The sequence below is a fragment of the Haemaphysalis longicornis genome, unplaced genomic scaffold, assembly GCF_048455015.1.
Source record: "Haemaphysalis longicornis isolate Haplotype H1 unplaced genomic scaffold, Haemaphysalis longicornis Haplotype H1 scaffold_2, whole genome shotgun sequence".
NCBI classification, from domain to species: domain Eukaryota; kingdom Metazoa; phylum Arthropoda; class Arachnida; order Ixodida; family Ixodidae; genus Haemaphysalis; species Haemaphysalis longicornis.
Window position 1 is genome coordinate 253,878,124 of NW_027526295.1, and position 27,986 is coordinate 253,906,109.

The 27,986-nt window shown below is 49.5% G+C and overlaps 1 protein-coding gene across 1 annotated transcript; it reads left to right on the forward strand.

The window, feature by feature from the left end:
* The first annotated feature begins 6,650 nt into the window (after window positions 1-6,650).
* On the forward strand, window positions 6,651-11,463 carry LOC144167745 (uncharacterized). The gene is made up of 2 exons (XM_077696924.1): window positions 6,651-7,366; window positions 10,113-11,463. The coding sequence occupies exons 1-2, from the start codon at window positions 6,929-6,931 to the stop codon at window positions 10,311-10,313; spliced, it is 639 nt and encodes a 212-aa protein (XP_077553050.1). The 5' UTR covers window positions 6,651-6,928; the 3' UTR covers window positions 10,314-11,463.
* The last annotated feature ends 16,523 nt before the right edge of the window (window positions 11,464-27,986 follow it).

Here is a 27,986-nt window from a genome sequence, read left to right on the forward strand (position 1 = left end):
TAACAAGGGGGAGGGAATTAAAGCAATATGAATTTAGCGTAAACGACAACCCCACAGACCATGCTGCAGAAAAAAAATCAGTGCCCTTATACCTTGTGAAGGATGACCTGCGGAGCTGCACGCGCCAAAACAAAACACATTTGTTTGTATTTTAAAACTTTTCGTACTTCGTAGCCAATTATCTGGACGAAATTTAGAAAGACCCGAGCGTATGCCCAGCGGGCATACGTAGAGCTGTTTCTTTCCCTCCCGTGGTCTAGGCATCCTACTGCTTGTGTAACACCCCAATCCAATCCACTGTACCACTGAGGACACCGGACCGGTCACAATGGTCTTTTTGACGGCCTCGTTTAAGCATCACGGTAACACAACGGGCATGTCATCGGTAAGGGAATAATACCTATGGCTGCGCGCGCCTCCCCCCTCCCCCTTCTTCGACTCCCAACCCTTGCACGCACCACTCCCAACCCTGGCATGCACAAACCGACAACCGGACGTGAGCGGTTGCTTAAGAGTGAAGACAATATCGAACATGTCTCTCTGAAAGCTTTTAATTTTAAGCTGAACACCTGATGCGTTTGAAGCCGGTCGGTTTCTGTTCATACGTGAGGTTTTCGGAGCTACTCGACCATCCGGAACTTGAGGCGGCCACGGCGGCGGCTGCCGCTTTCTGTTGTTTTCGCGCCCACTGAGGCTTCTGTTCGGGCTGACGCGGCTTCAGTTCCCGCTCTTCTTCTTCCAAGTAAACGACAAGCGTCCGTCCCATAGCGAGTTAACACCTCCAGGGCCTCGACCTTTATTCTAGCGACACACACATGGGTGTTCCTTCCGCAGCCCAGTCGGAGGCATCTCATTGCCTGTGCCATACACCAACCCATACCCAAACCACTGGACTGCGGAGGACAGCAGACAGGGCGTATTCTCTGACTACCACAACGGGTATATCATCGGTAGCGGCATTAACACCTGCTGTGCGAGCATGCCCCTCTCTCCACCCCGCAACCGTACACACCAAAACCGGCAACCGGGGGTGGGCGCATAATTAGGCGTGAAATAGACCAGCGAAAGGAGAGAAAAAGACTTTATATGCGGCCAGACTAAGATCTATTATTTTTTTTCCGTGCGAAGAGGTATGTCCAGCTGGTCAATTAGGGCCGCCGACGCGACAGTGTCACTCGGAATGGATTTCATGCTTAAGATAAATTATGTCCTCACGCCGGAGTTCCAAGGGGTAAAGTGCTTTCCACCGGCAGGGACCCGCAGCTAGGGAAGGGGTTGAATTTGAGGCGGCAACGGCCGCGGCTACATTCCAGGCGGCGGCGGTGGCGGCGGCTTCTGGGCGTTTTTACACCCATTACACCGGTGTCAGCCGAATGCGCATCTCTTGAAAGAGGCATTGGTGGTGGCGGAGGAAATAACCGTTGTGATACCCGTTGTAAAAGAGGGGTCGGTGGTGGCGAAGAGGAGCCCCGGAGATGCGTCGAGTAAATCGGCTTTACCGGAATGAATTCTGGTGGGGGGAGGGTTAGACATATACTTGTTCGCAGTGAAAGTGTGGGGGCGGAAAGCATATACCTTAATCACTTTTTTATATAAAATTAACGTGCCATTGTTCATTCGGAAGTGAAGTTTTGAGAGTCCACATTTTCTGCAGGTGCGCTTCTTGTTCGACCGCTACGAAGACGACCACCAGGCGTTTCGGTCGACGCCGCCAGTAGCCCTGCCATCGCAGGCGCTGTTGACATACCAGCGTTTCCGAGAGGCGCGGTTTCGAAGTCGCCTGACAAAGAGGAGCGCCGTCGAGGACGTGGACGACAAACACTGCACCTATGACGCCGATCACGAGGTTTGGGCTCCCATTACTGGCTGGTCCACTTCACAACACGAGCCACACAAAGGCATTGTCAAGCCCTCAGGATTGATGGGAAACCTACAATCGTTAGTAACACTAAGTTAATAAGTTGTAGGGGTGGGGCCGAAATACAGTTTGTTTATCTGATTGGTTGGAATGTGATACGCCATTGAGCTACAATGTTGGGAAGGTTAAGGTGCCAGGTAGCATTTCTGCCCTCTTTGACAACCGGCGGGCCAAGAGCAGCTTACCGAATGACGCGGTTCTTGAAGTTACGAAATACAGTGACCCATGTTAATGTCTGGACGAATGAAGAACATGCAGCAATAATGTCTGAGATTTGGTGAAAAGCCCCTTGAGGCCTTTTTTTATTACCTGAACTACAGGGTTGGCCCCTTAATCTAAACAGTGGACGAAATTGACAAGAAAGATGACACGGGCAAGTATACAGGGTGTCCCAGCTATCATGCACCAAGATTTAAAAAAAGAGCGATGGAGTTACTCGAAGAAAACCTAGTGCATAATGTTTGCGGTACTGTGGAGAAGTGGACAGTATTTTTTTCGTTAATTATAGTTAATTAAATAATTGTAATTAATTATCTAACTCGGTAATTACTGCCCTGATCCCAAAAGTGTCAATGAGGCATTTGTAGGTACCCGCGAGGGGCATCTAACTGTGGTATTTTCAGCGAAGAACTATTTGCGTACTCATTTATTCTGGCTGATAAAGAAAACCCGCGAAATATGAAAAATACCACGTGAAGACGCTCCCGCGCGTATAGTAAACCAGCGCCCCCAAATAAGTTGATTGAAAACAGCTACTTCGCCTGTCACCCGCCCGAAGAGACAGCGTATCACCTTGATAATGGCATGCATGGAAGGAGCAGCAACAGCAAGATTCGCGTGGCGCGTGTGCAGATAAGGCACAAACGCGGTCGCGATTTCTTCTTTCTTTTGTTTATTTCGTTCTGGCTAACTCAGACTCAGCCTGTTTGAGGGCATTGCTTTACGAAGCGCGCTCACGTGCGTGGAAGCGCCGTCACGTGGTATTTTTCATATTTCGCGGGTTTTCTTTATCAGTCAGAATAAATGAGTACGCAATTAGTTCGTCGCTGAAAATACCGCAGTTAGATGCCCCTCGTGGGTAACTACAAGTGCCTCATTGACACTTTAGTGATTAGGGCAGTACTTCTCAAGTTAGATAATTAAATACAATTAATTAGTTAAGCCTCATTAACGAAAAAAATGCTGCCCGCATCTCCACAGTACCGCAAACATTATGCACTAGGTTTTCTTCGAGTTAGGCCGATACTCTTTTTTTAAATCTTGGTGCATGATAGCTGGGACACCCTGTATACCCGATAATCACAGAAATCACAATAAACAGAGCTGTACGGGTGAATATACCAGTCTAATCTCGCCGCCCAGACAATCAAACATCAAAAGAAATAAGTTTAAAAATGAGGGCATAAAGGTTCTCCCTCGTTTCCTCTTGAGCTCGTATAACCTATCATGAATTTTAAATTGATAAAAAGAAGCGAAAATGCCTGAAATTTATTTTTGTGTGTGTTCTTGTAGTTCGAAGGGTTTCTCTCATATTCGTCGACACGGCTCGCCCCTAGGGTCGACTGTTTGCATCGTCGTGCGGAGTCGTAAAACTGGTTAAAGGGTCTGTGCAACCCTGCCTAAAAACGCTTTCACTCTTTCCTTCGTGTATGGAAGCACTGCTAAAGCTATAGTTATCGCCAGCATGTAGCAGCACTGCGTGATTTAATCATTCACACAGATACACCTTCCGTTTCTGCTTTGCTTTTGTGGCTTTCTTTTCCAAGTGGCTAACCATTGCGTTTATTGCGGAACCTGAAGGAAAAACTGTTATAATATCCGCTATACCGCTGTAATGACGTACAGTCAAACCCGGTTATAGCGAACTGCAATATGTGTCACGATTAGTTGGATATATCCAATAGTTCGAAATAGCCGCACCCACCAATAACGAGTTTTTTGTTTCGAGTTCGCAGTACGGGTGACCCCCCTACCCCCCCCCCCCTTTCTCCCTGCCATCCCCGCATGCAGAATCGAACATAATAAAGAATCCAATTGCCTTACAGAAAACTATCTTTATTGCACGCAATAAAGCTACTTTACGGTGTAACTACCTACTTTCCCCCCCAAAAAAATTACGCCCACCTCCCCTCGCGGGAACCCTGGTGTGATGCGACACTGAGGGGGGTTCAAGCGCAAGCGGAGAGCAACCATCGACCGGAAGGCCGCCGGAGAGCGGCACACCGGTTATATGCGCAGCGCGCCCGAAGGAGAGGAGACCGCGGAGAGAGAGAGTACTGCGCGCAGCGCCGCCCACCGGCGGAGTGAGAGCGCTGGGCCGCACACCCGCAGATGTTGAGAGTGTTCGCTCTCACCTGGGCACGCGCCGGCGCCAGTGCGTCTGCCGCGGCTATGACGCAACACAATCCATTTTAATCCAATCCAAGCCAATCGAATCCAATCCAATGCCCCTCGCGAGAGAGTGTTCGCTATCGGGGAGGAGAGGGGGTGAGCTGAGGAGAATGCGGACGCCGAAGACGGACGCACGGAGGAAGGACAGGGCCGCCGACAAGAGATGCTTTCAGCGTCGCATCTAAAAGCGGTGATTATTGTTTCTGCTTTTCTTTTGGCGGCGTCAACTAGCACAGCATTGTCTACATGAGACATCATTTGCATCAGTTGCAGTCCGTGTCCTTCAATATCGAAGCAATATTGGTGGAACACATTGACTGCCGAAAGCGCTTCATTAAGCATCGGACGGCTTCCGCTAGCGGCATCCCCCGCCCCTTCGGTGCTTCCAGCAGCTCCAGCAGACATGACATCGGCGACGGTGTCGGCGTCCGAGGGGCTCACAGTGAAGGCAACGTCGTCTACGACACTCAGGCAATCCTCTAAGGGCACTCATTTCAGCACAACATCGGGAACGTTGGCGGGCTCTTCCCACAGTTCGCCGATGCTTCCATCTTGGTCCGTACTCGCTGAATGGGAGGGTTTAATCGTGAGTCAGTCGCATCGTTAACAGTTACGGAAAGAGCCGGGAGTCACGTCACTCCATTGGAGGCTCAAAATCTTCATCGCAGCTAATCAACATCGCGATCGCCGCTCCGAGACTATGCATTTTGGCGGCAATTCTAGGCGCGCCGAGTTCGATATCTCAGATGTGAACTTCGTTATAAAGAATATGTTTCGAGTGTATTTTCTTAACTGATCTTTCTTTGTTCGATATATAGAAAATTCGCTCTATCCGGGTTCGTTATAATCGGGTTTGACTGTAATACGAGCGGTCGAAGAACGCCAAGACCGTGAAAGAGAAAAATCTTTTGAGCAAGTTTCTAAGTTATTTGATGGGCTGGGGTACTTTGTGACTCCCTAATCTAGGTAGTCGATGTTTTGGTTGACTACGTTCTGCAAGCATTTAAATTTCGAAAAGAAGCCGACAAAATTGTTGCAGTGTTCCTTTAACCCATATTTATTTCTGGTTAATTTAAACGACGTCAGGCACATTTAAACGACGCTGCTATCTGACGCGGACTGTTCTTTCATGCCAGCCTGGCTTGATACAGCGTCTGTCTTGCTCATCCATAGGCAACGGTACTTAGTCCCCTCGTCCAGCTCCTTGCGGTTGTCATGTCCACTTCCGCTTGCTGCGGTCTCTGTTTCTAACTTGTTTCTAACTTACATTTTAGCTCAGTTTTGCCCGCAATGCTTAACTCGCCCCTTCAATTCGTGACACCGCTACCCTAATGGCGAATTCCATTGAGAGAACAGGAGCAGTGGCGTCGTACAGTGAGGAATAGGGGGCAGAAACTTGGGAGCAGGGCCACTGCACCTGCCATTGGTATGCGGCACGCACCCGGAGAGCAGGTGGGAGTGGGAAAAATGACGAGGGGAAAACACGGTCCCGACCTTACTGTTGTGGCTTGTGTCGCCGAGATGGGCATGCACGATAGCATTTATCAGGTTAAATAAAGGCGATCCGGCTACATTACTTGTAGTAGTAGCAATATGAGGCCCGACTGCAAGATCGGCGAGTGAGGAACAGGCGGTATCACTACGAGGGCCTGTCAAATACGGCAAAAACAATTAACAGCTAGCTGCATTAATGAGCTGCATTTTGCACACATGCGCCATTAGAGGTTAAAATGCCGGCTACTTGTTCTTGGAGTCGTTAGTTGGAATCTCCCCAGCGCCGTTCGTTTTTTCCCCCTGCCTCTAGCGTTTTTGAGAACTGAGAACGAATATTTCAGTAGAAGAAACGCCCCCACCCCACGCAGAATCGTTAAATGACGTACAACCAAAATGGGAAGCTCCTTCACTGGGTCTGTTTACTGAACGGCACCGCTGATTCTGGGCATGAAGGTTATTGAGAGCAACCCAGCGGCGGCGCGCGCCGTGTCGTCGCCCCATGTAGCTCAGCCCGACAAACATACGACGTCCTGACGCGGGAGATTTTCCACCGCACGAACTTCGTCGTGAAAGTTCGCTGCACGTATTCCGGCCTTTAAAAGCATCCCAGCAGTCTCTGCAGAAAAGCATGTGTGAGCAAAGCCGGGCAAAGCACGTGTGGCGGCAGGAAGCACTCGCATGCTCTTAGGGCTCGCTGCCCATTCCGCAGTTTCAAATGCACGATGGATACCGCCACAGAACAGGGAGGATGATACCATCGCGTACTCCGGGCTGCGCTCGCCGAGCCGCGACGATTCGCGGGAGAGAAAAAAAAAGGGGGGGGGGGGATATGACGTTAAAGGTCGTGTGCTTACTCCGCTTTTGAAGCGGGAGCAGATCGGACTGCTCGCTCCACCACTGGATTACAGTGGTCCTACTCCTGTTCGTCCACTGAAACACGCCTGCTCAAGAGAGAGCACTTTCAGAGTGCTTTTAAGTCCTCCTGCTCTCCCAATAGCATTCGCCATAAATCTGCGGGTAAATATAATCCCCTTGCTCAATCTTCGAATAGAACGAATTGCCCCTTGGATATTCCTGACATCTTTGTGTGCATCATATCAGCCCCTTGATGCTGACGACTGACGAATGGTCTCCCCTCTGGGCTGGTGCCCCACGCAGGCACTCTACGTGCGGCTGTCGGTTGTAGACACACGCGACCCGGACAGCCCGCTCTGGCCCGTTCTCCAGGTGGCACATATGGGGCCCCGCGTGTCGCGCTGTCTCCTGGACCTGCTGGTCCCACCGTCGCTGCACGGCGTACGCCGGCCCCAGATGGTCAACTGGTCGTCTGCCGAGCACGCCAGACTTGGCAAGTTGCGCACGTGTTTGCGGTCCCAGAAAACCCGGGGCAACCCGGCAGGACAACCCAAGGGCCCCTCGATGGGCGAGCTCACTCTGGCCGACCTCGGGGCACTGGGTCCCTCCAAGGAGGTCTTCGACACGTACGTGACCCACATTGCCGCCATGTCCACGGACTCCAAGGCGACCGAGAGTGAAGACAACAAGACGCTCAGCTGGGACAAGGTATGCTCGAACCGGGTTCTGTTTTCGTTGTTGAGAGGCCCTTGGGAACAAACCAACGCGCCATGTAATGTCCAGTCCTTTCAGCAGCTACCAGAATGAGTGTGCATTTATTTTCTTGATCAAATTTTAATGTGTAGCAGTTTTTGTCGAGTTTGACCACCTGGGGATCGTTAACGTGCGTCGAATTCTCGAACAAACGGGAGTTTTTGCTCTTCGCCTCCATCAGAAAAGCGGCAGCCGCGGTCGGGAATCGAACCCGCGCCTTTGTGCTAAGCAGCACAACGCCATAGCCATTCAGCCACCGCTGTAGGCGTTTTTCTGAATCCTGACCGACCATATATCACCATTTATGCTAGTATAACGATTACAGGTGTTACTAACACCAAACCTCAATTTTTTTCGGAGATGCGGGGTGTTCCATGGTTCACCACTTCTTGCTATTTTTTTCTATTTTTCTTGTTTTCTGCCTTTTCAAATTCTATTCGCCCATCTCTATGTACGCTATTTTAACGATGTCAGGTGGAACTTCAGCGCCACGAAACCGGCATTTCTGTGGAAATGCCGGGGCGTTACATGGATCGCCACTTATCCTTTTTTTTTTAATTGCTTTGTTTTTGAAAATTCTGTTCGACAAATTACCTCCATTTAGGCTAGTGTAACGATTAGAGTTAGAACTTTTGCGAAATCTGCATTTTTGTGGAAATGCAGGGTGTTACGCGGTCCAGGCTTCGGGGGTACTCGGCAAAGAATGCTACGCATTAAATAGGTACTACTCATAGGCATATTTGGTTGTAAAGTACCCACACTCCACATAACCGGCACAGGAATTCTACGCATCGGTAAATAATTCTCGGATCTTCTGCAGGTCCCCCCCCCCCCTTCCCCTCCACGTTATTTGCGTACAGGAGGCGACGTTTTAAACAGATCGGATGGATGCACGCCTGCCCTCACCGCTCATTTTATCATGAACCAGCCGCAGTAAGCAGATAAATGTGACGCGCAGGAGTCTATCGGCATTTGTGAATGTTGTGCAAGACCTTCAGACTTCAAACATGGCGAAAGTGGCCGAAGCGTCACGTTTCCGGTCACTGCTCACCAGTGAAAGCGGGTATCCGGCACTAGATACTCCGCACTTGGATTGTGTAAGTTTTAATAGCGTCTAGTTAGATCAGAGAATAACAGAAGGCTTCTGCTGCGTCGGAAGGCGAAATAAACAGGTCTATCGTGAGAACAAATCTTCCGGTGCGACAGGGTCTTCGTTTTGTGCTCCCTTGGATCTTCTTCTAAAGCCCGTTCTGCATGGTGCGAATTTCTCCTACGAATTCGGTGATGCGGCGCGGCTTGTGCGGCCAAAGGATCTGTTATCGTTGCTTGGAAAAATTACGATATGTTTGGAATGCTCGAACTTCTCCTGTCAACGCACACATTTGGAAATTTTTCGCAGCAATGAAAATAAAAAAAAAAAGATCATTTTCCCGCACCGGCGGCGCCGCATCAGCGCAGTCGCAGGCGAAATTCGAACGTAGAACAACGGAATTAACGCACACTTTCATGGGCGGCACCGCCTCATAGCTGCCATAGCTGCCGCTGAGGAAGACGCCTCGGAGTCCATTGCATGCATACACCCCGCCAACATGCACGAGCGTGTCGAGTGGTAATATTGCGTACTGCCTTTACCATCACCATGAAACTTTTCTCTTTGGGGTTTATTTTGACGGCACAGCTGTTTAAGCTCTTATTCCCGCGCCGTCCAGCGTGACTATGAAAAAAAATTTGAAGAAAAATTCCCAGCGCACACGAACGTGCGCATCGGGTGGAGCGCCCGGCGTCGGCCTGCTGGACCTTCGAGAACACTGTGTACAGCGTTCGTGGCTCTTCGTGTCTTGCTTGCTCTCCCTTGCGTGTTTGCCTGGCTCTTGCATGCTCTTCTCCTCGCCAGTCCACATGCGTTAGCGTCTAAAGCGGGGAGCACAGACGCCGACACCGCGAAGCCGGTTGCCGTGGGTTCTATCACGTGCTATATAACGCGGTCCACTTCGGGACAGATGGGAAAGCCTGCGGACTTTCCAAAACCATCCGGGCCTGCCAGTCCCGGAGAATTTTCATCACCAAGTTCGGATTCGTTGATTTGATTGTGGGTTCAACGCGCCGACGCAACGCAGGCGATGAGGCGCGCCGCTGTGGAGGACTGCAGATTAATTTTGACCACCTAAGGATATACGCGCCACGAAATCTCGAACACACGGGCGTTTTCGCTCTTCGCATCCACCAGAAAAGCGGCCGCCGCGGCTAGGAATCGAACCCGCGTCCTTCGTTTAGCAGCCCAACACCTTAGCCACTGAGCCACCGCGGCGGGCGGCGGCAAGTTCGGAAATCCATGTGAGGTGGAACAGCCGGGTCTCCGGCGAAGGAAGGGGAGCCGGCAGCTCTGCTGTTTCTCCAACCTTACACCACTTGTGCAAGCTGCACCAATTTTTTTTTTTGCTCTCGTTTTCTTCCTCTTCCTTGTTAACCTGGTATTTACACCTACAGAGTAAAGTTGCTTTGTAACTTTTGTATTCAGCAAACTCGCATTACTCCTGTAGGCCTCAGAATTTATCAGTCGATTCTATATAGGCTGAAGGCCACAACGCGTTCACTAGGTCCGCCTTCAGTTATGTTGGACGGAGAATCGGCCGTGGGTGGTGTCAGAGGTGCATGCTTCGGACATCGCTACTAACTCTTTGCGCGCATTGCATGCGTGCAGGTATTCTACATGGCGTACACGCACTCGATGTGCGAGAACCACCCGGGCCACCTACAGCGCTCTGCGCAGCGTATTCCGCGCTGGGCGCGTGTCAACATGCCCCTCGCCAACGACCAGGGCTTCCAGCGAGCCTTCCAGTGTCGGCGGGGAGATCCCATGCATCGTGATGCCACCTGCCGCTTCTGGGGGCCTTCCGAATAAGACCAGCCGTGCGAAGGTCCCTTCGACGGCCCCTTCCGCCACTCCCTTATAACCCCTCTCATTTTTTTTTCATTTACTTATTCTTATATGTACTTATATGCATTTATTCGATGAACAATTATAGCCGAAATGTTCAACGAACGTACCTTGACCATTATGAGTGCACCGCGCTTGTGTTGCTGTTCGTATAGTATGTGAAAAAGCAAAAAAAAAAAACATTGAAATGAATGGGCGCATCAAAGCTGCTAGTTGAAATTTTGGGTTCCGGTCATCCAGAATTCGGTGGACTTTGATGTTGCATTGACGGGAAGCGCGAATTAACGCGAGGACAGAAAAGAGAACAACAACATAGACGAGACGAAGCTCTTGTTCTCTTCTCTGTCCTCGTGTTAATTCGCGCTTCCCGCCAATTCAAGGTATTACCAACTCGCCCATGCTTTCGCTCTTGCGACTTTGATGTTTAGGCTTCGCGCTACCCTGCCCCCTCGCTTAGTCTTCGTATATTGTGGAGGTTCGGTCACACAAGGTAGAAATGGAACCAGTACTCCCGCAATATACGCCCTACCACGTTTCGAGGCTGAATCGCGCTTCTTCAAGCCACAGTTGTTTTTGGCTGCTTTCATCTAAACCGGTATTGAAATTATACATTTTTGGTCGTGTGAGATCCCAGTTCCAAGTACACGTTTATGTAGGAACTGCAATGGAGATAGTGTGGGTAATTCTATTGCACTAATTGTAAAAAAATTAGGCAGCTTAATCGTTCAGCTCTGCGTGTGTGCAGACTATTCTTAATTGGTGGCTGTTGACACAAATATTCGTGGCATTGCTTTTCCAATATGTTTTGCTTGAATGTGTGGTATAGATTGATTTATTTCGTTGGTATCTTTTTTCGGTATATCTCACTGTCTCCAACGTACACATTTGTATGGCGAAGGCAGCAACCCAGAACTAATTATTTCCTTCTTCAATACTCTCCGAACATTGGGACACTCTTTGGTAGCGACTTAAATACTGTTTGTCTCCTCTCACGTGCATCATGAGCTATGCGAAAATATCTGAAGATCTGTTGAGATGTAACTAAAAAAATTACGAACCCCGCACTCTTCGGCGTGCACATATGCCCGCCCGTCTCCGGCAGTTGAAAATAAAGAATGGAGTAAACATTTACTGTCCTGTGTCAGGTTTTCTCCTTTTCTCAGTGTTGTAAGCACGGCTAGCGTTCAGATTATTTTGTTATTGTCAGATTTTTTTAATGACCGACTAGCCGGTTCTCAATAAACTGGCTACCATTTCAGTCAGTTGACAAGTTCAATAAAAAAATTAGTGTAAAATGCGCGTGCTATTCAAAAATAAATGATCGAGAAATAGCTCTGCCAGGGGGCATCATTCTGTCATTGTGAAGCTTCTGCAACCGAGGCTCGATCTGCATCATGTGGTTCGTTGACTGGTGCCTTTGTATACCATATGAGTCCAAAGTGAGCCCAATACAAAAGCCATAAACCGTGTTTCCCCGACGATAAACGCATGCGTTGTCTGGCTCTGGTATTAGTCATGCAAAGTGTTTATGCACCAGGGTGTTGATGCCTGTTTGGGACTTTCGAGGAGGATGTAGACTTGAAGATTACCGTTGCGTCACTGGAGTTTACGCCACAGACATTTACACAGTCAGTGTCATGTCATGTGTCTTCGGCTGCACATTCAACGACTACAAAGCCTAAGTAGCATGTTGGCATCATTGTAAAAGTTTTAAGACTCCCAAGAAGCGAAAAATCTTGAGAAAAGTTTAGGCCGATACACCTCTGCGATGTGTGTAGCTCTATAGGTATGTAGCACTATGCGAGCTTTATAGCAGCGAATAAAAAACCCCGTGTTAAATGTTGGTCAATGCAACCCTGCAGGAATGTGTGCCTTTGAGAGTTTCAAACAGTGTGCTAGTATTGGTCAAAGCGTGTACCGTTACTCCTAACTTAATAGCGATAATACACCTTCCCACAGAGTTTAGGTGTGACGAAGGCTAAAAAAAAAAAACCTGACCAACCACAGGGTAACGTCTTCATGCAAAAACTGTACTGTAAACCAAGTGAACAAAAAAAAAAAAAACTTGCGCATAGACAGAAGGTTCCGAAATTTCAGGCACTCAAATGGCTGGGTTGAAGTATACCGGTGAGTAGCCAAGTTATGCATATCTCGCTGCTTCGCCTGGACACTGAAACAGATTCTTCCAGCGGCTGCGCTTGGGTGAGGAAACCCCGGCTGCCCAGTCTGCCATCGGAGCGATGCAGACGCTGACCCACAGCTCGTACTGTGGCAATGCGTCCGCCGAGGATGCAACATCCTGCGACGAAGAGCCTTTGCGTATATAAACGAAGCATCCGCTTACAATGCCTCGGCACAGGGACCCCATTATCTTTTCTTTCTGGACTCGATTTGTGAAGCAAACTTTTTTGGTGTTTGTTCACCTTTGCTCATCTGATCCAACACTTTTATCGATGTTCTGTGGTAAGATAAACGCATAAAAAACAAAGCAAGAAAGATGCAGAAATTAAGAAAACTGTCACCTAATGCGTAGAATTCTTACGCACGTTGTATACATTACGACTTATTTACAGCCAGAATTGCCCATGACTATACAAATACGTAGAAATATTTTATTCTTTTTTTAATTTTCTTCGTTTTCTAGCTTCAGTGACGTAAACCTACACCATTATAGCGATTAAGTGCCTTTACTTCGCTAATTCCGTATTTGCGCGCACATGCAAGGCATAGTGCAGGGTTGGCGCGTTTTCACTATTTTGCCATTCGTACTCTCTCCATTCTTTTGTGGGCGTTCTTAGTTAAGTCACAATTTTTTGGAGGTTTATAGGATTCACATTTTTGATTTCGTCAATCATTCGATTCCCCGCCGCGGCGGCGGCACTTCTGATGGGCGCGAAAAGGGGAAACACCCGTGAGTTCTAGATTTCGGGACACGTTAGAAGGACTCTGCAGCACTTCCGGTGAGCGCTTTCTCTTTTTCTTTCGTGTCTGGAAACACTGCGAAAGCGATAGCTATCGTCGACACAACCTGGAGCGGCACTGCGTGATTCGCTCATCGCAGCAGATACGCCGTCTGTTTCTGCTTTGCTTTAGTGGCTTTCTTTTTGAAGTGGCTATCGAATGCGTTCATTGCTGCAACTCTACATCGTGGTAATGACGTAATTCGAGCGGTCAAAGAACGCCAAGGCCGGGAAAGAGAGAAAAATCTTTTGAGCAAGTTTTTAAGTTATCTGATGGGCATAAAGCCATAATTTTAGGCTGAAATACTTTGCGGCCCCCTAATCGAAGTACAGACTTTGTTGGTTCACTACGTTCTGCATGCATATGCATATAAGATTTAAAAACAGTTGAAAAAAGTTTTGCAAGGTGCCTTTAAAGATCCCCAAGTGGTCAAAATTATTTCGGAAGCCTCCCCGCCGCGGTGGCGCAGTGGCTAAGGCGTTGCGCTGCTGAGCACGAGGTCGCGGGTTCGATTCCCGGCCGCGGCGGCCGCTTTTTCTGATGGAGGCGAAAAGCAAAAACGCCCGTGTGTACGAGGTTTCGGCGCACGTTAAAGATCCCCATGTGGTGAAAATTAATCCAGAGCCCTCCACTACGGCGCCTCTCATCGCCTTCGCTGCGTCGGCAGCGTAGGCGATCAATCAATCAATCAAACAATCAATCAACCACCCAACAATCAATCAATCAATATTTCGGAAGCCTCCACTGCGGCGGGCCTCATCTACTATGTGGCGTCGGAGTGCTATACGTCATAAAAAATCGACTTGGTGAGTTAATTTTTGTATTTTCTGGTTTATCCAAATTCTAGCTGTTCGGCCAATTATGTCTATTTACGCTATTATAGCGAATAAATGTGTTGCTACCGCCAATTCCGCATTTGTGCGGAAATACAGGGCATTACGCGGTTTTCTCATTTTCGCTAAGCTTTAATTCGTACTTTGATCGTTCTTTTCCGGGCGTTTCGAATTTAGCGTTCGGTTTTCGGAGGAAATGTTTTTTTAATTTCAGGAAATGATTTTTCTAAACTTTTAATTTTTGTGTCTTGTTTTTCGCGTTATCAAAATTCCGTTCGACAAATTATATGCATTTGCGCTCTTGTAACGAATAAATGTGTTAGTTCCCCAAATTATTCATTTGTGTGCAAATGCAGGGCGTTACACGGTCCCAGCTGTGGGGATACTCGGGAAAGAATGCCACGCATTATTACAAATATTGAAAAGTGGCGGAAATTCCAGAGTATTTTTTTCATGCCCCGACCATCTTCATAAATGTCCTCGGGAACGTCCGTAGTGATTAGAGCAATGACCTTGTGAATGTTAGCTCTTCGTACGACGCCAAAATCTGCCTGGCGTCGTTTCAGTCTGTATGTACTTTTACTTATTTATTTATTTACTTTCGCGTGTACGGAAGCATTTATGTTCTAAGTCACTGTCCCACTACTCCGCACCGCGAAGATCGAAGTGTAGCTGGGTCGTAAGAACCACGTGAAGTTGTATTTTCACTGGACAAAAACTTTAATACTGCAAAAATGTTACAAAGTGACGCAGTTTTTCAGGAAGTGATGTAAGGGTTAAAGAACACTATTTAGGTTATTCAGAATTTTGTGCAACTGATATCGCCGGCAAATACTTCAGCCACCCACCACAAATATATTTCTACGCAGCAGAGCGGCAGGCCATTTACAAGTTGTGCAGGCTATTTACAAGTTATTAACCAGCAGTGGCTGTAGCAAGGAATCTCTTATTGGATCGGGCACAAACCCGCAAGGGCGCTTCTTCTCCTTCGCCCACGGTTGTCTGTAGATGGTGCTTTAGTGCTTAAACACTCTAATGGTGGTGACAATGACCCACACAGATACGGCGCGCACCCACCCATTCGGAGGAAACGCCTTTTCGCATCGGTGCCTTTCCTTTGTTCTCTTCTGGCTGTGCTGAATAATGAAAGCAACGTAGACGCTGCGACCCTCCAATAAACTTTGCACCGTGCAATAGCTCTCCCTATGGGGCAATATTTTATAAATAAATGGTACTCTTTGCACCACCATCAGCGATGAGTTCAAGTCAATTTTCCCAGTGCCACTATATTACACAGCAGCACGAGAAAGCCGGCCCCGCGACTTCCCCTATTCCGTCAGTCCATGATTGCATCTATTGACGTTTGCTGCACGTGTGGTCGAGCGTCCTACTTAATTTGGAATTATAAAAATAATCAGTCACCGCGCAACTACTCTCTTTCGGACTTGTTGCCACTACACATGGCCTCACTCTTTCTTGTGAAATAGATGTCCTCAATGGTGAACTCCAAACAACAAAATATAACCACATTCGTCGCCAGGGGATCGAGAAAAAATTACAAATACAAACCCTTGCATCATGTGTGGGGATCGCGACTTTCACGCGGACCCCTTTCTTGATAGCTTTTCATCGCGGCCGGCGTTGCACAGCTCGCCTCGCTCGCGCGACGGGAGCGCGCCAGCATCCGGAGGGTTTGTTGTCGCCAGGGTGGAGTCGCCCCTTTTCCCCTCTGCCTTACCCGAGAACCAGTTCTTTCTCCGCACTAGCGCCACCGTTTGGCGAGGTCTCGCGGGATGTCGCATGACAAGAGGACACGCTCTCGTCTTGGGGATGCGGTAGCGCGCGGACGTTCGGGCGCGCTGGTCAAGACCTGGAGAACGCGCCACAAAAGGGCGCTTCCGGGCGAGCTCGGAGAAAGCGCCCGCGTTAGCACGCGCGGCGCTCCGCTGCTCCGGTATTCCATCGGTGAGTCGAACCATCTCTATCTCTAGCATTGTTTAATGCCTCGCCCCCAATGCTACCGTTAAGGCCTACGTTTAGTCTGTACGCAGTATATTTTATTTGCACGTTGCAATAAATGCTGCCATTGATGTTCTGTCCTTGTCGCCTCCTACCTTTGTCTGTCTACGCAAGCAACGGACCCGTATGCACCCGGCGATCGCAAGGCATGTTTGCTGAGCGCGGATGGCTGCGGGGTGGGGAATACGTGGTGTGTGTAAGCTAGAATTCCACACCTGATAGCATGCCTAATTTCGCTGACTTTTTTTCAGTTTACGACGGCGGTACGAATGATCTCATATTTGTATACTGTCGTTTCACTCATGCCGTCAAGGCCCTTGGCGGGAACATATGAAGGGAGAAGATATATATTCTTTTTCGCTGATATTTTACGCAATATACTTCGTACACTTTTACCTGGTACAGTTCGTATAATTCGCAGTTTACTTCGACACACTCTGCGCAACTGAATTTGCCGCTGAAGCTCCATATCACGAACCGGTGGAGGCCACAAGAAGTCGGAAATTAAGCAGGTAGTTTTGTTATATTGAAAAAGAAAAAAGAATACCGTGGGATGTCCGAAATTCATTCGTTCACGGGGAATTCGAACGTCTAACACCGCAATATCGAACCTTCGCAGTACAAAAATGAACAATGTTGGGCGGATACTAGTTGCAACGAGCGGTTAAATCTTCAGCCACTTGTTCCGCGTAGAGATGCAAGTTTTCATGAAAATTTGAGGTGCTTGAAAAAAACAGTTTTTTTTCTAGTTTTTTTTCAGAAAATTACGAAAACTTGGAAAAAAAGACTTGTGCGCACACTGTTTTAAAAACCCGACACATTTATTTAGTAGCACTTTCCAGAATATAATTGTTTCATTACTGCACACAAAAATTCCAGCAGAGCTTTCAGTTTCAAAATCAATGGAGTGATTTCACGTCAATTCCTAAAGTTCCGATCAAAAAGTGCGAACAGTCGTCAATCCGTGTCTGATTCGGTTCCGCTTGCCACGTCGATTCTTTGCTGTGAAGCCGACGAAGCCTTCCGGACATTCAGGTTCGAGTGCACGTACACGAGCTTCTGCACGCGATCGCCTGAAAGCCGGTTGCGTAGCTTGGTGTGCACGTTTCCGAATTCCGACCAGTTCCTTTCGCAAGCCGCAGAAGAAGGGGGAATTTGCAGTATTTGACCGGCGCTGGGATTTAAGGGTTCATTAAAGCAAAGTCCTTCCCACCACGTGGATGGGTCTAGATGTGTCGCAGACTCCCAAACTCCTTCACTGGACCAAATTCCTTTGCAAGTCCGGTATTGTGCGACGTTAGATAAAATTTTCCCGACGTCTAGCGGGAACACAATAACAACACAATTCCGCGGAGGAGGGGGGGGGGGGGGGTACTGTGTTTTTTTCAATTTTACCTTAGTTGAAAAAAACGAAAAAAAAAAAACATGTTTTTTTCCTAATGCTTTTTTGTTTTTTTCAACTGCTCACATCTCTAGTTCCGCGTCGCTTATAGGATGAGCAATGTCGGCATTTCGATGCAAGCATCGCACGTCGATACTGACATCTAATTTTCCGTTAGTTCAACCGTGGTCTGCCCAACATCCGCACGCTTCGAACTTGTCTCGATGCGCGTGCGTTTGCTCGAATCTTCATCGAGGGTATCCTGGTTAGTACACAGTTATTATTTTCTGGTAATGTGCCGCCAGAGAACGTCCTGAGTGCACGTCTTGGTAACGGCATAGTCCTGCTGCTTGGCGACACGCCCTGCGCCGATCTGGGAACTGTCTCCGAGGTCCACGAGGCTCTTCAGACTGTTACGAATCAACCCGCCGCTGTGCTTTGTGCAACACTCCTCGGCTTTGTAGCGAAGCCTCCACTACGTGCGCCTTTCAAGCAGTCCCCTCTGTCGGTGATTCACGCTTGCAGGCGACGGGTTCAAACGCGTCGCTACATGTCTGGATCGCTGGAGCCTCTCTATGCGCGACTCAAACTTCGGTGGCGACCGACGCAACACGCAGAGACTTGTCCGAAGGACGCGGAGACTGTTGCGGAGACTGTTGCGCAGACCTCCTCTCTCCCCTCTCTCGGATTCAGCGGGCGCCGCTACTACCGACCGCTCACGAACTCTGGAAAGAGTGTTGTGTGTGTCTGTGCCGTTTGTGTCGTGTGCACAATCTAGAGGGAACGCTTGTTTGACCGTTAGCGCTTTGGGTATTAATACCCCCCCCCCAAGCGCTGTAGTTCATCCCTGTTTGAGCAGTGAATCAACTCGAGTCCTGTACTGTAACCTCGCCCGTCGGTGCATTGCTCTTGTCTAGCTTCGGCCCATCTCTCTCCATGAAGTAAACAAGTAAAGTTTGCCCTCGGCTTCTGGTCTTCTTCAAGGCGCAACATTGGCTGGCCGCTCGCTTCACCACGCTGCCACACGCATGTCGGAGGCGACGGAGCTCAGCCTGCCCATATGCAGCAACGGGTTGTCAGCAGTGGGATGACAACGTCGCAACGAGACCCAGCGGCCCTGGTGGTCTCCAATCGATATCCAGGAGGCCGCGAACAAAGGCAAGGGTCATACACTCGGAGTACGAGGGCGACCACGGCCACAGCCAGCCGTCGACGAAGCCCAGATGGCCTTCCCGCGGCGTTGCCACCGCCGACAGCCAGGAGAGTCTTCGATCTCCGCCGCAGGCAGCGTCTCCGGGGATCTGAACACTTCGTCTGCCGCCCCCAGCAACAGCAGCGGCCGCCGAATCGTCGACAGCCTGCCCTGCAGCAGTTCAAGCATGGCAAGGAGTGCTCGCACGCAAAACCTGCACTCAGTACAGAGTGGTTGGAGATAGTACATGTCTGCGATATACTCTATAAAACGAATGAAAAATGTAGAGATAGTGAAAGGGAGGGACAGACAGACAGACAGACAGACAGACAGACAGACAGACAGACAGACAGACAGACAGACAGAGTGAGAAACACTTTTTATTTCTGGCCAGGATTAGGGACGGTTTAGCCTCGGAAGCGGAGCTCGGTGGGCCCGAGCCCTGTCCATGTCGCTTCTCCATTGCATTATCCCATATAATACAATGAGGATTTCTTATAGCAGTAGGGCAAGATAGAGGACCTCGTTGGCTCTCGCTGTTAACTATTTCTGATGTGGTGACGAGAATAACCCACAATGTCTAATGCTGATGGAATTCCCGGGATACTTTTACCTGTTTTTGGTCTGCAACCGAGTAGAACTTCTTGCTTGTCTGCTTGGTGAGTAGTTCCCATGATTTGAAGCAGCGGAAAAACACGGATGATGAATACAGTGTAGACTGGACAGTTATTGCGCTGGGGAAGCGCTTATATCCTGTAGAAATATAGTGGACGAGTAAGAAGGCTAGTGCAGGTATAACTGATGATAATAAAGGAGATGTTCACGGCACATTTTCGAGAAAGCCCATTTCGCTACTTTACAGTGCAATTGAGGTATCACACAATCACTCGCTCAATTTGCGATATAATATGCTTCAGCTAACTCCCTCATATCCCTGTTCTTGCTTTTGTTTGGTATTTTGATTCCATTAAACCGTGGCTGGCAACCGCAGGCATGACAGTGGGTAGGGAAATGTTCTCTCTTATCTATTCCATGCGACAATTCATGTTCCCCGGCTCTCTCGTTGAAGCAACAGCTCGTTTGGCCAACGTAGAACTTTCCGCAAAATAGCTGCATGTGGAACACAACACTGACCGCACAAGCCACAAAGAGATTTCAGTGTTTTCTCCCACATGCCTCCTTCCTGCGTTCACCGTTATGCGCGGGCACAGGCGCGCAAGTTTCCATGGGGCAGAGAACCCAAGAGTGATCCCGTATCTATCGCAGACCTTTTTCATGTTGTTGGACACTTTGTGCATATACGGCGTGACAGCCGGTTTACACGGACTACAGATATCTATGGTCTTCTTCCCTCTTTTCACTTTTTTGAGCAACGTGTTTGCCGCAGCGACGACGACAGTGCCAGCGAGACCAGCCGAGAGAAGCCTGCCAACTTAAAGGAGCCATGAAGAGAAAATACAACTTCATTTAATTTGAAAGAACGAGGATTCAGTATCTCACTCAGCTCCATTAGAGCCACAAAAGATGTTTTTTAACGAAAAAAAAAAGCAAGAAGTATTTAAAAACTTTCAAATTTTGCGCCACAATGACGTGTTATGAGCAAGAATGACGTCATACGGGCAAACAATAAAACATAATTATCAGTGCGTTAAGTGCACGTTAGCATTCAATGATGCGGTCAAATGGAGCTAGAGGCCCAATTACAGACGTCCAGTCAAGTGTCGTCGCGACAGGTCAGTTAGGCGGCCGCTAATCCCGCAAACAAGGTTCCGTGACGTCATAGAAAAGTTGCGGGAAATTGGCTAGGGGGTCGCGACTGCTTCAAACGTTTTCTTTAATATCTCCGTTATTTGTTCGAAGATTGCGATGATATTGGTATCATTGTTATCGGGACTAAGCAGTCTTTCTAATAAACCCAACTTGTATTTTGTCTTCATGGCTCCTTTAAGTAATAAAACTATCTTGCATCTGTATCTGCCTAACCGTTTTGCCCCGAATGGGGGACGATTTGACCATCGAACCCAGGATATTGAAATCAGTGGATGGGTGGTGGAGGAGAGAGAAATAAACGTTTAATGAAAACCAGCAGATTTGGTGCTAGATGGTAGGGGCACGAGCCCTGTGGGGGGCGTCCTTAGACCGGGATGCCCTGGCCCTGGAAGAATGTATACAGTTGCGCTGCTGAGCACGAGGTCGCGGGTACGGTTCCCGGCGCGGCGGCCGCTTTTCTGATGGAGACGAAAAGCAAAAACGCCCGTGTGTACGATATTTCGGCGCACGATAAAGATCCCCAGGTGGTCAAAATTAATCCGGAACCCTCCACTGCGGCGCGCCTCATCGCCTGCGTTGCGTCGGCGCGTTAAACCCCACAATCAATAATTGAAAATGCATACAGGTATGGGAAACGGACCGGAAGGGGGGGGGGGGCAGTTTATCATTGATTACCGGAAAGATGATGTCCCAACATCACCATGCAGTCAATGTCCCGTGCCTCAGTGTTTAGTGCCAAAGCACTACTCGTGTACTTTCCTACACCTACCCTCCCGTCTCCCTCCGCCACACTACAAAACTCTTGCCATTATACCGCCAGTTAGGACTACGACGCTACCGCAAACCCCACTCGACACTCGGAATCCGAGATACGTCCATGGGACGGCTCCAAACCCATACCGTCTGTAATGCACTCATCCTCCTCCACATGTACCATACAACACACCCTGAGCCCTGTTCCGGAATTGATGTATGGTCATGCACGCCCGAACTTATGTGAAGCAACAGCGACTGCCACCGAGCTCTGGCGGGAGCTGGACGAGTTTCTTATGGATCCAGCAGCTCCCCCCTTGGCATGTGCATGCTCCGCACCCTCAGGCGTATTGCAAGAGAGAGACAGAGGGAGTGAGAGAGTTTGTTGTCATCTCTTTTAAAAACGAATGCGTCGTGCGGTAATGTCCTCTGTCTCAGTCCCATCAGACGGCGGTCAGGAACCCGTGGTCCCTGGCGGCGTCGTGTGCCCGTTGGGTGACAGCAGCTTAAATATCGGGAAGAGACATGATCAATGCGGCCTCCCACTGAACATTAATTCTTTCATCTATGTCTTGTTCAAAGGCCTGTGGTTTATTGTGGCATTGCCACATCATTTGTTGTAGTGTGGCTGCTGCAATTTTGCACCACTTGCATATGCCCATGTACCTATCGGAATAGCTGCGGTGACACAGGCCGGGGGGAGGGAGCGTATTCGATTGTAACCTGCGCCACGCAACTGCTTGCCGTTTGTTTAGTGCAGTGTGGGCAGCAGAAAAAATGTCAGTCGGCTCAGCTATGGTGCTTGGCAATCTCTCGGGCAGTTGACAGTCTGTCCCTCTCCCCGTCACGCGGACGTCACGTTTTCGGATTCTAAGTCAGCCTGGTTCGTGTATACTCGGGCTGCGTCATGTGTCATCTCATTCCCCGGGAGAGAGGAGTGAGCTGGCGTCCATTCCAGGCGGAAGCGCCTGGAGACTGGGGTCGCGCTGTGCGTAAGGATTTTGGCGGCTGTGGGCGAGATCCTACCACCCGCATAGTTGCGCAGGGCTTCCTGGTTTCAAAGTCAGCGCAGAGCGGACACTTCCTGTTACAACTAGTGCCGTCTAGTGGTTAGCTTTGAAGACAAACACAATCTTAATGGACTGCTGGAGATCGCGGTTGGGCCTCTGTGGCATATGTGCCACAGAGAACCTGTGGCATATATACCAGCTATAGCCGTGACACTATCGGCGATAGTCGGCAGTGTAACGGCTTCTAACCCTTACGTACTGAGTTTGAGCCCTAAAAGTTTTTATCTCCCGATGTTTCCTTGTTTGGAAAAGTGCTCTCTTAGATTCGTCCTACGCTATGATTTCGTTATTAAGATTGGTTCGGTATCTTTAATATCGGTTCAGAGGCGGCTGGGAGCCTATCAGCACATTGAATTGAAGTTCTGTATCGCACCAGAAGTGCCCGTACTGGAGTGACTTGGAATGTCGCAGACATACCCGCTGCTTGGTACACCGAAATACTTCCGCAGTGGAACATTGGCGCTGAGGCCTTACCAGTGCTTCTTCATTTAAAGTAGGGGAGGCAGTGGCACTATACGGTCTGGAATGACCCAGCACCTAGTTTTCAGCTCTTCCCTTCCCATGTATTTATTATTGCACTTTTTTGCTATCACAGTAGCCCGTTAGGAATTATTAAGACATAAAACATAAAAAAATACAACGCCTGCTTGCACAATGGTGCAAGCCTGATGTCACAGTGGAGGTTTCTTAGACTCACTAAGCTATACTCGACGAGCGCCATTTAAGCAACTGAAACCATTTAGCCTTTGTGTGTGTGTGTGTGTGTGTGTGTGTGTGTGTGTGTGTGTGTGTGTATATGTGTGTATATATATATATATATATATATATATATATATATATATATATATATATATATATATATATATATATATGTGGCGCTCGTCCGCAGAAGACCAAATCAAACGCAGACTAAAGTATATGAATGATTTATTTGTACAGTGCCCACTGCAGTACACTTCATCGTCGACGCAAAGACTTCGTCGAGTGCTCCCTCACCATTGAAGACCTCCACTACTTCTTCTTGTAGTTGTTCTGGGCGATTGCACTCTCGCGTGACAGCCCGGCGCGCTTGCTGATAAGCCGCCTCTTCTTTGGGCGTGCGGATCTTCCCTGGTCTCCCTACCCCCCACGTTCACGGCAGACAATCGGAGAGCATACTGCCGCGGCGCTGCTGCCGCGGTGGTCCTCAGTTTAATGAGCGCATGTGGTTCCCCTGACGTCAGGAGCAGATGACAGCCCTTTTGTCGGCGACGCTGTTTGCTCAAACGCTGACTGCAACGTGCACTAAGTATTTCTTTTCTTGCGTGCCAGTCACTTGGTGCGCAAGCCCGGATACGTATCTGCGATTAGGCGCCTGCGCTATTAGCTTTTATTCTTTCCATTCAAATGCTTAAGTTCCTTTTTTTTTAATTGCGGAAGTTTGCTCTGCAGCATAAAACGGTGGAGGCGAGTGTGTTTAAATGTACGTAAACAGGAAGTTTTCATTAAGAAAGTCTAAAAGGCTCCGGTGATACGGCCCAAAGAGCCAGCGTCTGTAGTCGGGAGGCCGGCCTGGGTTGAGTCCCAAACTATGTAGTACATGCTGTCGGGAACGTTGGAGGCTACGGCAAGTCCACAGAAGATGGTGAATGTCTGCGGTCGATGCCGACGTGGGGCAAAATGGACATGTCCGGCCAAACGGAGCCCGTCGATCCGGGGGCCAGGTGTGGGTGACAGCTGGTGTAAGAGCAGCCCCGACGCGAATCTCCTCAAGGCGGGTGAACTCACCAGGGAGGTTTGATCCACACGGTGGAATAAGTGCGCTGTGGAGCGCCGAAGGTCTTCTTTGTCGGTGGCAAACTTTGACATTGCGTCAACTGGAAATAAGGGCAGTGGATGCGTCGTTGGAGGTATACGAATAGCCGCATCCGCCTGTTGCTGTCCAGGGGTCGATGTCCTCTGGGCCCAAGTAATCTTCACTCTGAAACTTAGGGCCGCAGCCTTCGCGTGGATGGTTTGGGACATGGGCACTTGATGAAGTACTTCCCGGAGGTCTCGGACTGCTTGCATTGAATCTGTAAAGATGTTGACAGGTTGCGATTGGTCTGGCCTCAGCAGCTCTATAGTCGCCAAGGCGTCGAAAATCGCTTTGAGCTCAGCAAGTGTTGACGGGGGCCTCTGAAGGGCGTAGTAATGGCAGGTTTGACAAAACTAATTTACAGTTTTTTTTTAGCCGGCACATTCATCCTCCTTACGCTGGACTCCTGGCCGATCCCCCACGTGGGTACGCGCGCTCGGTACCTTCCGAGTATTTTTTCTGTGTTTGGACGGCGCAACCGAAAGGTTAAACAGCTGGGCTGTTAAAAACCGCAATGTTTCGGTGGCATTGTGTAAAACAGGCCCGCTAGCGCGATGCTTGTCTAGCGGGGCAAGCCTGCTATACTTAGTTGCGATGGCAGAGGCATTTTATTTTTAATTCCCTCTATTTGTTTCACAATATTTCTGTATAACGGGGATGGTGAGGAGGAAGAGAGGCATTGTCTCTCTTTTCAACCAAGAGTTTTATCGCACTTGTTATCACCAAGCTGTGGTAAACTGAGGTTAATACTATAGAGCGAATATCCAGTTTTTAGTGTGAAGAAGATCAAGACGGTGATCGCGGGATCTCGCGCAAATGGCAGGGCGCCATCATTATTCCGACCACGCCATGGCTGACGAAGCTGCCTTTCCGCGCCCCAAGCGCTCAAGGCAGGCCCTAGAAGTAGCACACGACTCACCTCATGGCTTCTCCCTAATTGATGAATGTAACCCGGTCCCCGAAAACCAGTGCTGCTCAGCTGGCGAGGAAGAGAAGTCAAGATCATGCGCACATCCACCGAGCGACCAAGGCTGCTTTCCGACGCCAGCCCGATCTGCCAGCTGTACATACAGTACGGAGACGTCGCCGCTACCCGGAGGAGGACGTCCGGTGCCTGCAACTATAGCGACCAACAGCAGCCCAAGTATGCCGCAGAGCAAGGCACTTCCAGTATTGAGAGCGAACCTTCCATCCGCCAGCAACAGCGAACGTGGATGTACAAACAGTCACAACCAGGAAAGTAGTAAGTCGCTCCATTTTGATAACGACTGCTCGGTCGGAGTTTTACACGTAATGAAAGATCTATTGCCCAAATGGCAGGATACAAAAGTAAAGAGAGATGGAGAGAAGCAGGTAAGCAGCTCCACGATTAAGCCGTTTGATAATCCTATGGTGACATTCGGAGGATGGGGCGACAAGAGAAGTTCCGGCGTCATCACGGCCTTCCCGATGTATAAGGCCAGAGCATTGCACAAACTTAGTAAGTCCCGCAACGCCAATCATAGCGTCCCAATTCTGACCGAACAGCGTATGAAGCGCCGGAGCCCGCACAGGCCCGGCTCACCTTTCCGACTGCCGCTGTTTCGCGAGAGCAAGGGACGAAAGAAGGCACGATGTCACATTCGATTCGTCCTTCCCGGCGACTATGGCGCACAGTTGTCGAAAGAGAATGTAGCCGCCAAAAGCTCGCCTCGTATAAGCAGGCAAGGGAGAATGTCCAGAAGTCGTCGCCAGTGCAGTCCTCTCCCTGGAGGTCGGCAGTGGGATGTGGCAGTGGAGCTTCCTTCCATGGATGATCTGTGCGATGTCGTCGACAACCTAGTTAAGGAATTCGAACAACGGCCGATTTTAAAACCCTCACCACCACGGACCCCGCGCTCTCTGTCGGTGTCACGGGTATCACCGGGTCGCTTGAGGCGGAAATCTGTCACCAGGAGTCTCTCCTCTCCGTTGTATGGCTACAAAAAAAGGCGCCGGCAGCTGCCGCATGGGCGCAGAAGCGCCCTTCGTTTGCGAGGTAACGTTTCTGTCGCCTTCCACAGCACCTCCGAGTCGAGAAGCTCCAGTGGTGGTGGGAAGGAATTGGAAGGCATTTCGAGGGTGTGTTCGCTTTTGGAGTCGATCACGGGACACGTTAAAACAGAAGCACAACAATTGTGCATGCCGGAGTTTCCGTCACCCGCCTTCCCAGAGGTAGGGGATGCTGGTGGTTCTAGAGAATACTTATGGCACAAGACGAAAACACGAGAACTTCCGGTAAAGCCAAGTAGTTCCCGACGCCGCAGATATATGAGACACCCGTTGGCGCGCAAGGAACCACGCAAGGAACGTTCTCAACGAGATGACTCGTTTCAAGATCCATCGATGAACGGGCACCATCAGCGTCAGCTTACAGAACGAAACCTTGGTGGCGAATCATACAGCGCGGGAACAGAGATGGAACGTTCTCAACGAGATGACTCGTTTCAAGATCCATCGATGAACGGGCACCATCAGCGTCAGCTTACAGAACGAAACCTTGGTGGCGAATCATACAGCGCGGGAACAGAGATGGACGCCACAACTAGTACTTCAGATATGGCTGCCCAATCCTCTACCGATGCAGAACACAGCTTGCAAGCTAAAAAAAATTTCGCCCGTTACACCAAAGCGCCAAAAAGGAAAAAGTTTAATGTCGTAACAAATCTTGTGCTTCGTGATCGAAAGTCGGCAGGTGATGATCGATTGAGAAAGTTAGAGGACAAGGAGGTGAAAAACAATACCAGACGCTTTCCAGAAACCGCAGATGCTCCAAGCTCGAGCAGTTCTTCGGGGAGTAGCTACTACGTTCCCCGTGAACGCATGTCTGGTCGCACTCAAGGGCGAACCGGAAAGGTAGAGCAGCCTGCGGAAATTGTGCAAGTTAAAAGCTTTGGTAATTCTTCGCAAGGCAAAAAGTACATCCAGAATTCTCGAAAACTCCCTTATAAAAAGGAGGAGGGGAAACACAGCACCGATCCTGACCAAAGAAGCAGTACGGAAAGCAGCCTACGTCCTAGAGATTACTTAGAAGAGGTTGCACTGCGTCAGTCACGTTCCACACTAGATGACTCCACAAGCCAGCGGTCGTATAGCATGCAAAAACCGCATCAACTGGACAAGCGGCATCGACCTTCTTTAGAAGAGCCAGTGGCTCAGAATCTACCACTTTACCGTGCGCGTATCGCACGACGCCCATTGGGCAGGCTGGCCGAGGACTGGGTCATCTGCAGCAACGAAAACAGTTCTTCCACAGGCCCTTTGGCGCAGCCCGCGAGTCGGTCCTGCACGTTGGAAGACACCGCTGGTTCCTCGCAAGGCCTGACCGACACGTTGTCTTCAGCGCCCTTGCCTAAACGACCAAGTCGATCGGTCTCCATCGGAATAGGGCTACCGCAGGAATGGTCCACTGGCCCGTATGAGGTATCTGCGCCGGTGTCCATCAGTGCAGTTGTCCACAACAGACCTCGCCGTAAGTTCGGGCCAAAGTCGCGCCAGCGCGAGCCCATAATTGCTAAGCCAAGTGGTAGTTCTTGGCGCTTCCCCGAAATTAGCCCCATTATGCTACCGGTGTCACCCGTGCCAGTGTCAGACTCGCACTTGATTGGCCAGTATGCAGCAATGCAAGCAAGAGCGCCGTCCGAACCGCTGTCACTGCTAGCTTCGTGCAACCGGATGCAGTCGACACCTCCCATCTACATAAAGACCAGGCACGACAGACCAGGGGAACACAAGCTATCGGCTACCCGGCTTTCAATTGCTATGTCTGGGAAGCAACACAGCGCATACAAAGGAAGTGGGAC

What these genes read in the sequence shown, in the direction of transcription:
- LOC144167745 (XM_077696924.1), top strand. Translation starts at nt 6,929, where the DNA reads ATGGTCTCCCCTCTGGGCTGGTGCCCCACGCAGGCACTCTACGTGCGG. An exon ending in AGACGCTCAGCTGGGACAAG is followed by an intron (nt 7,367 to 10,112) that starts GTATGCTCGAAC and finishes GCATGCGTGCAG; the next exon opens with GTATTCTACATGGCGTACAC.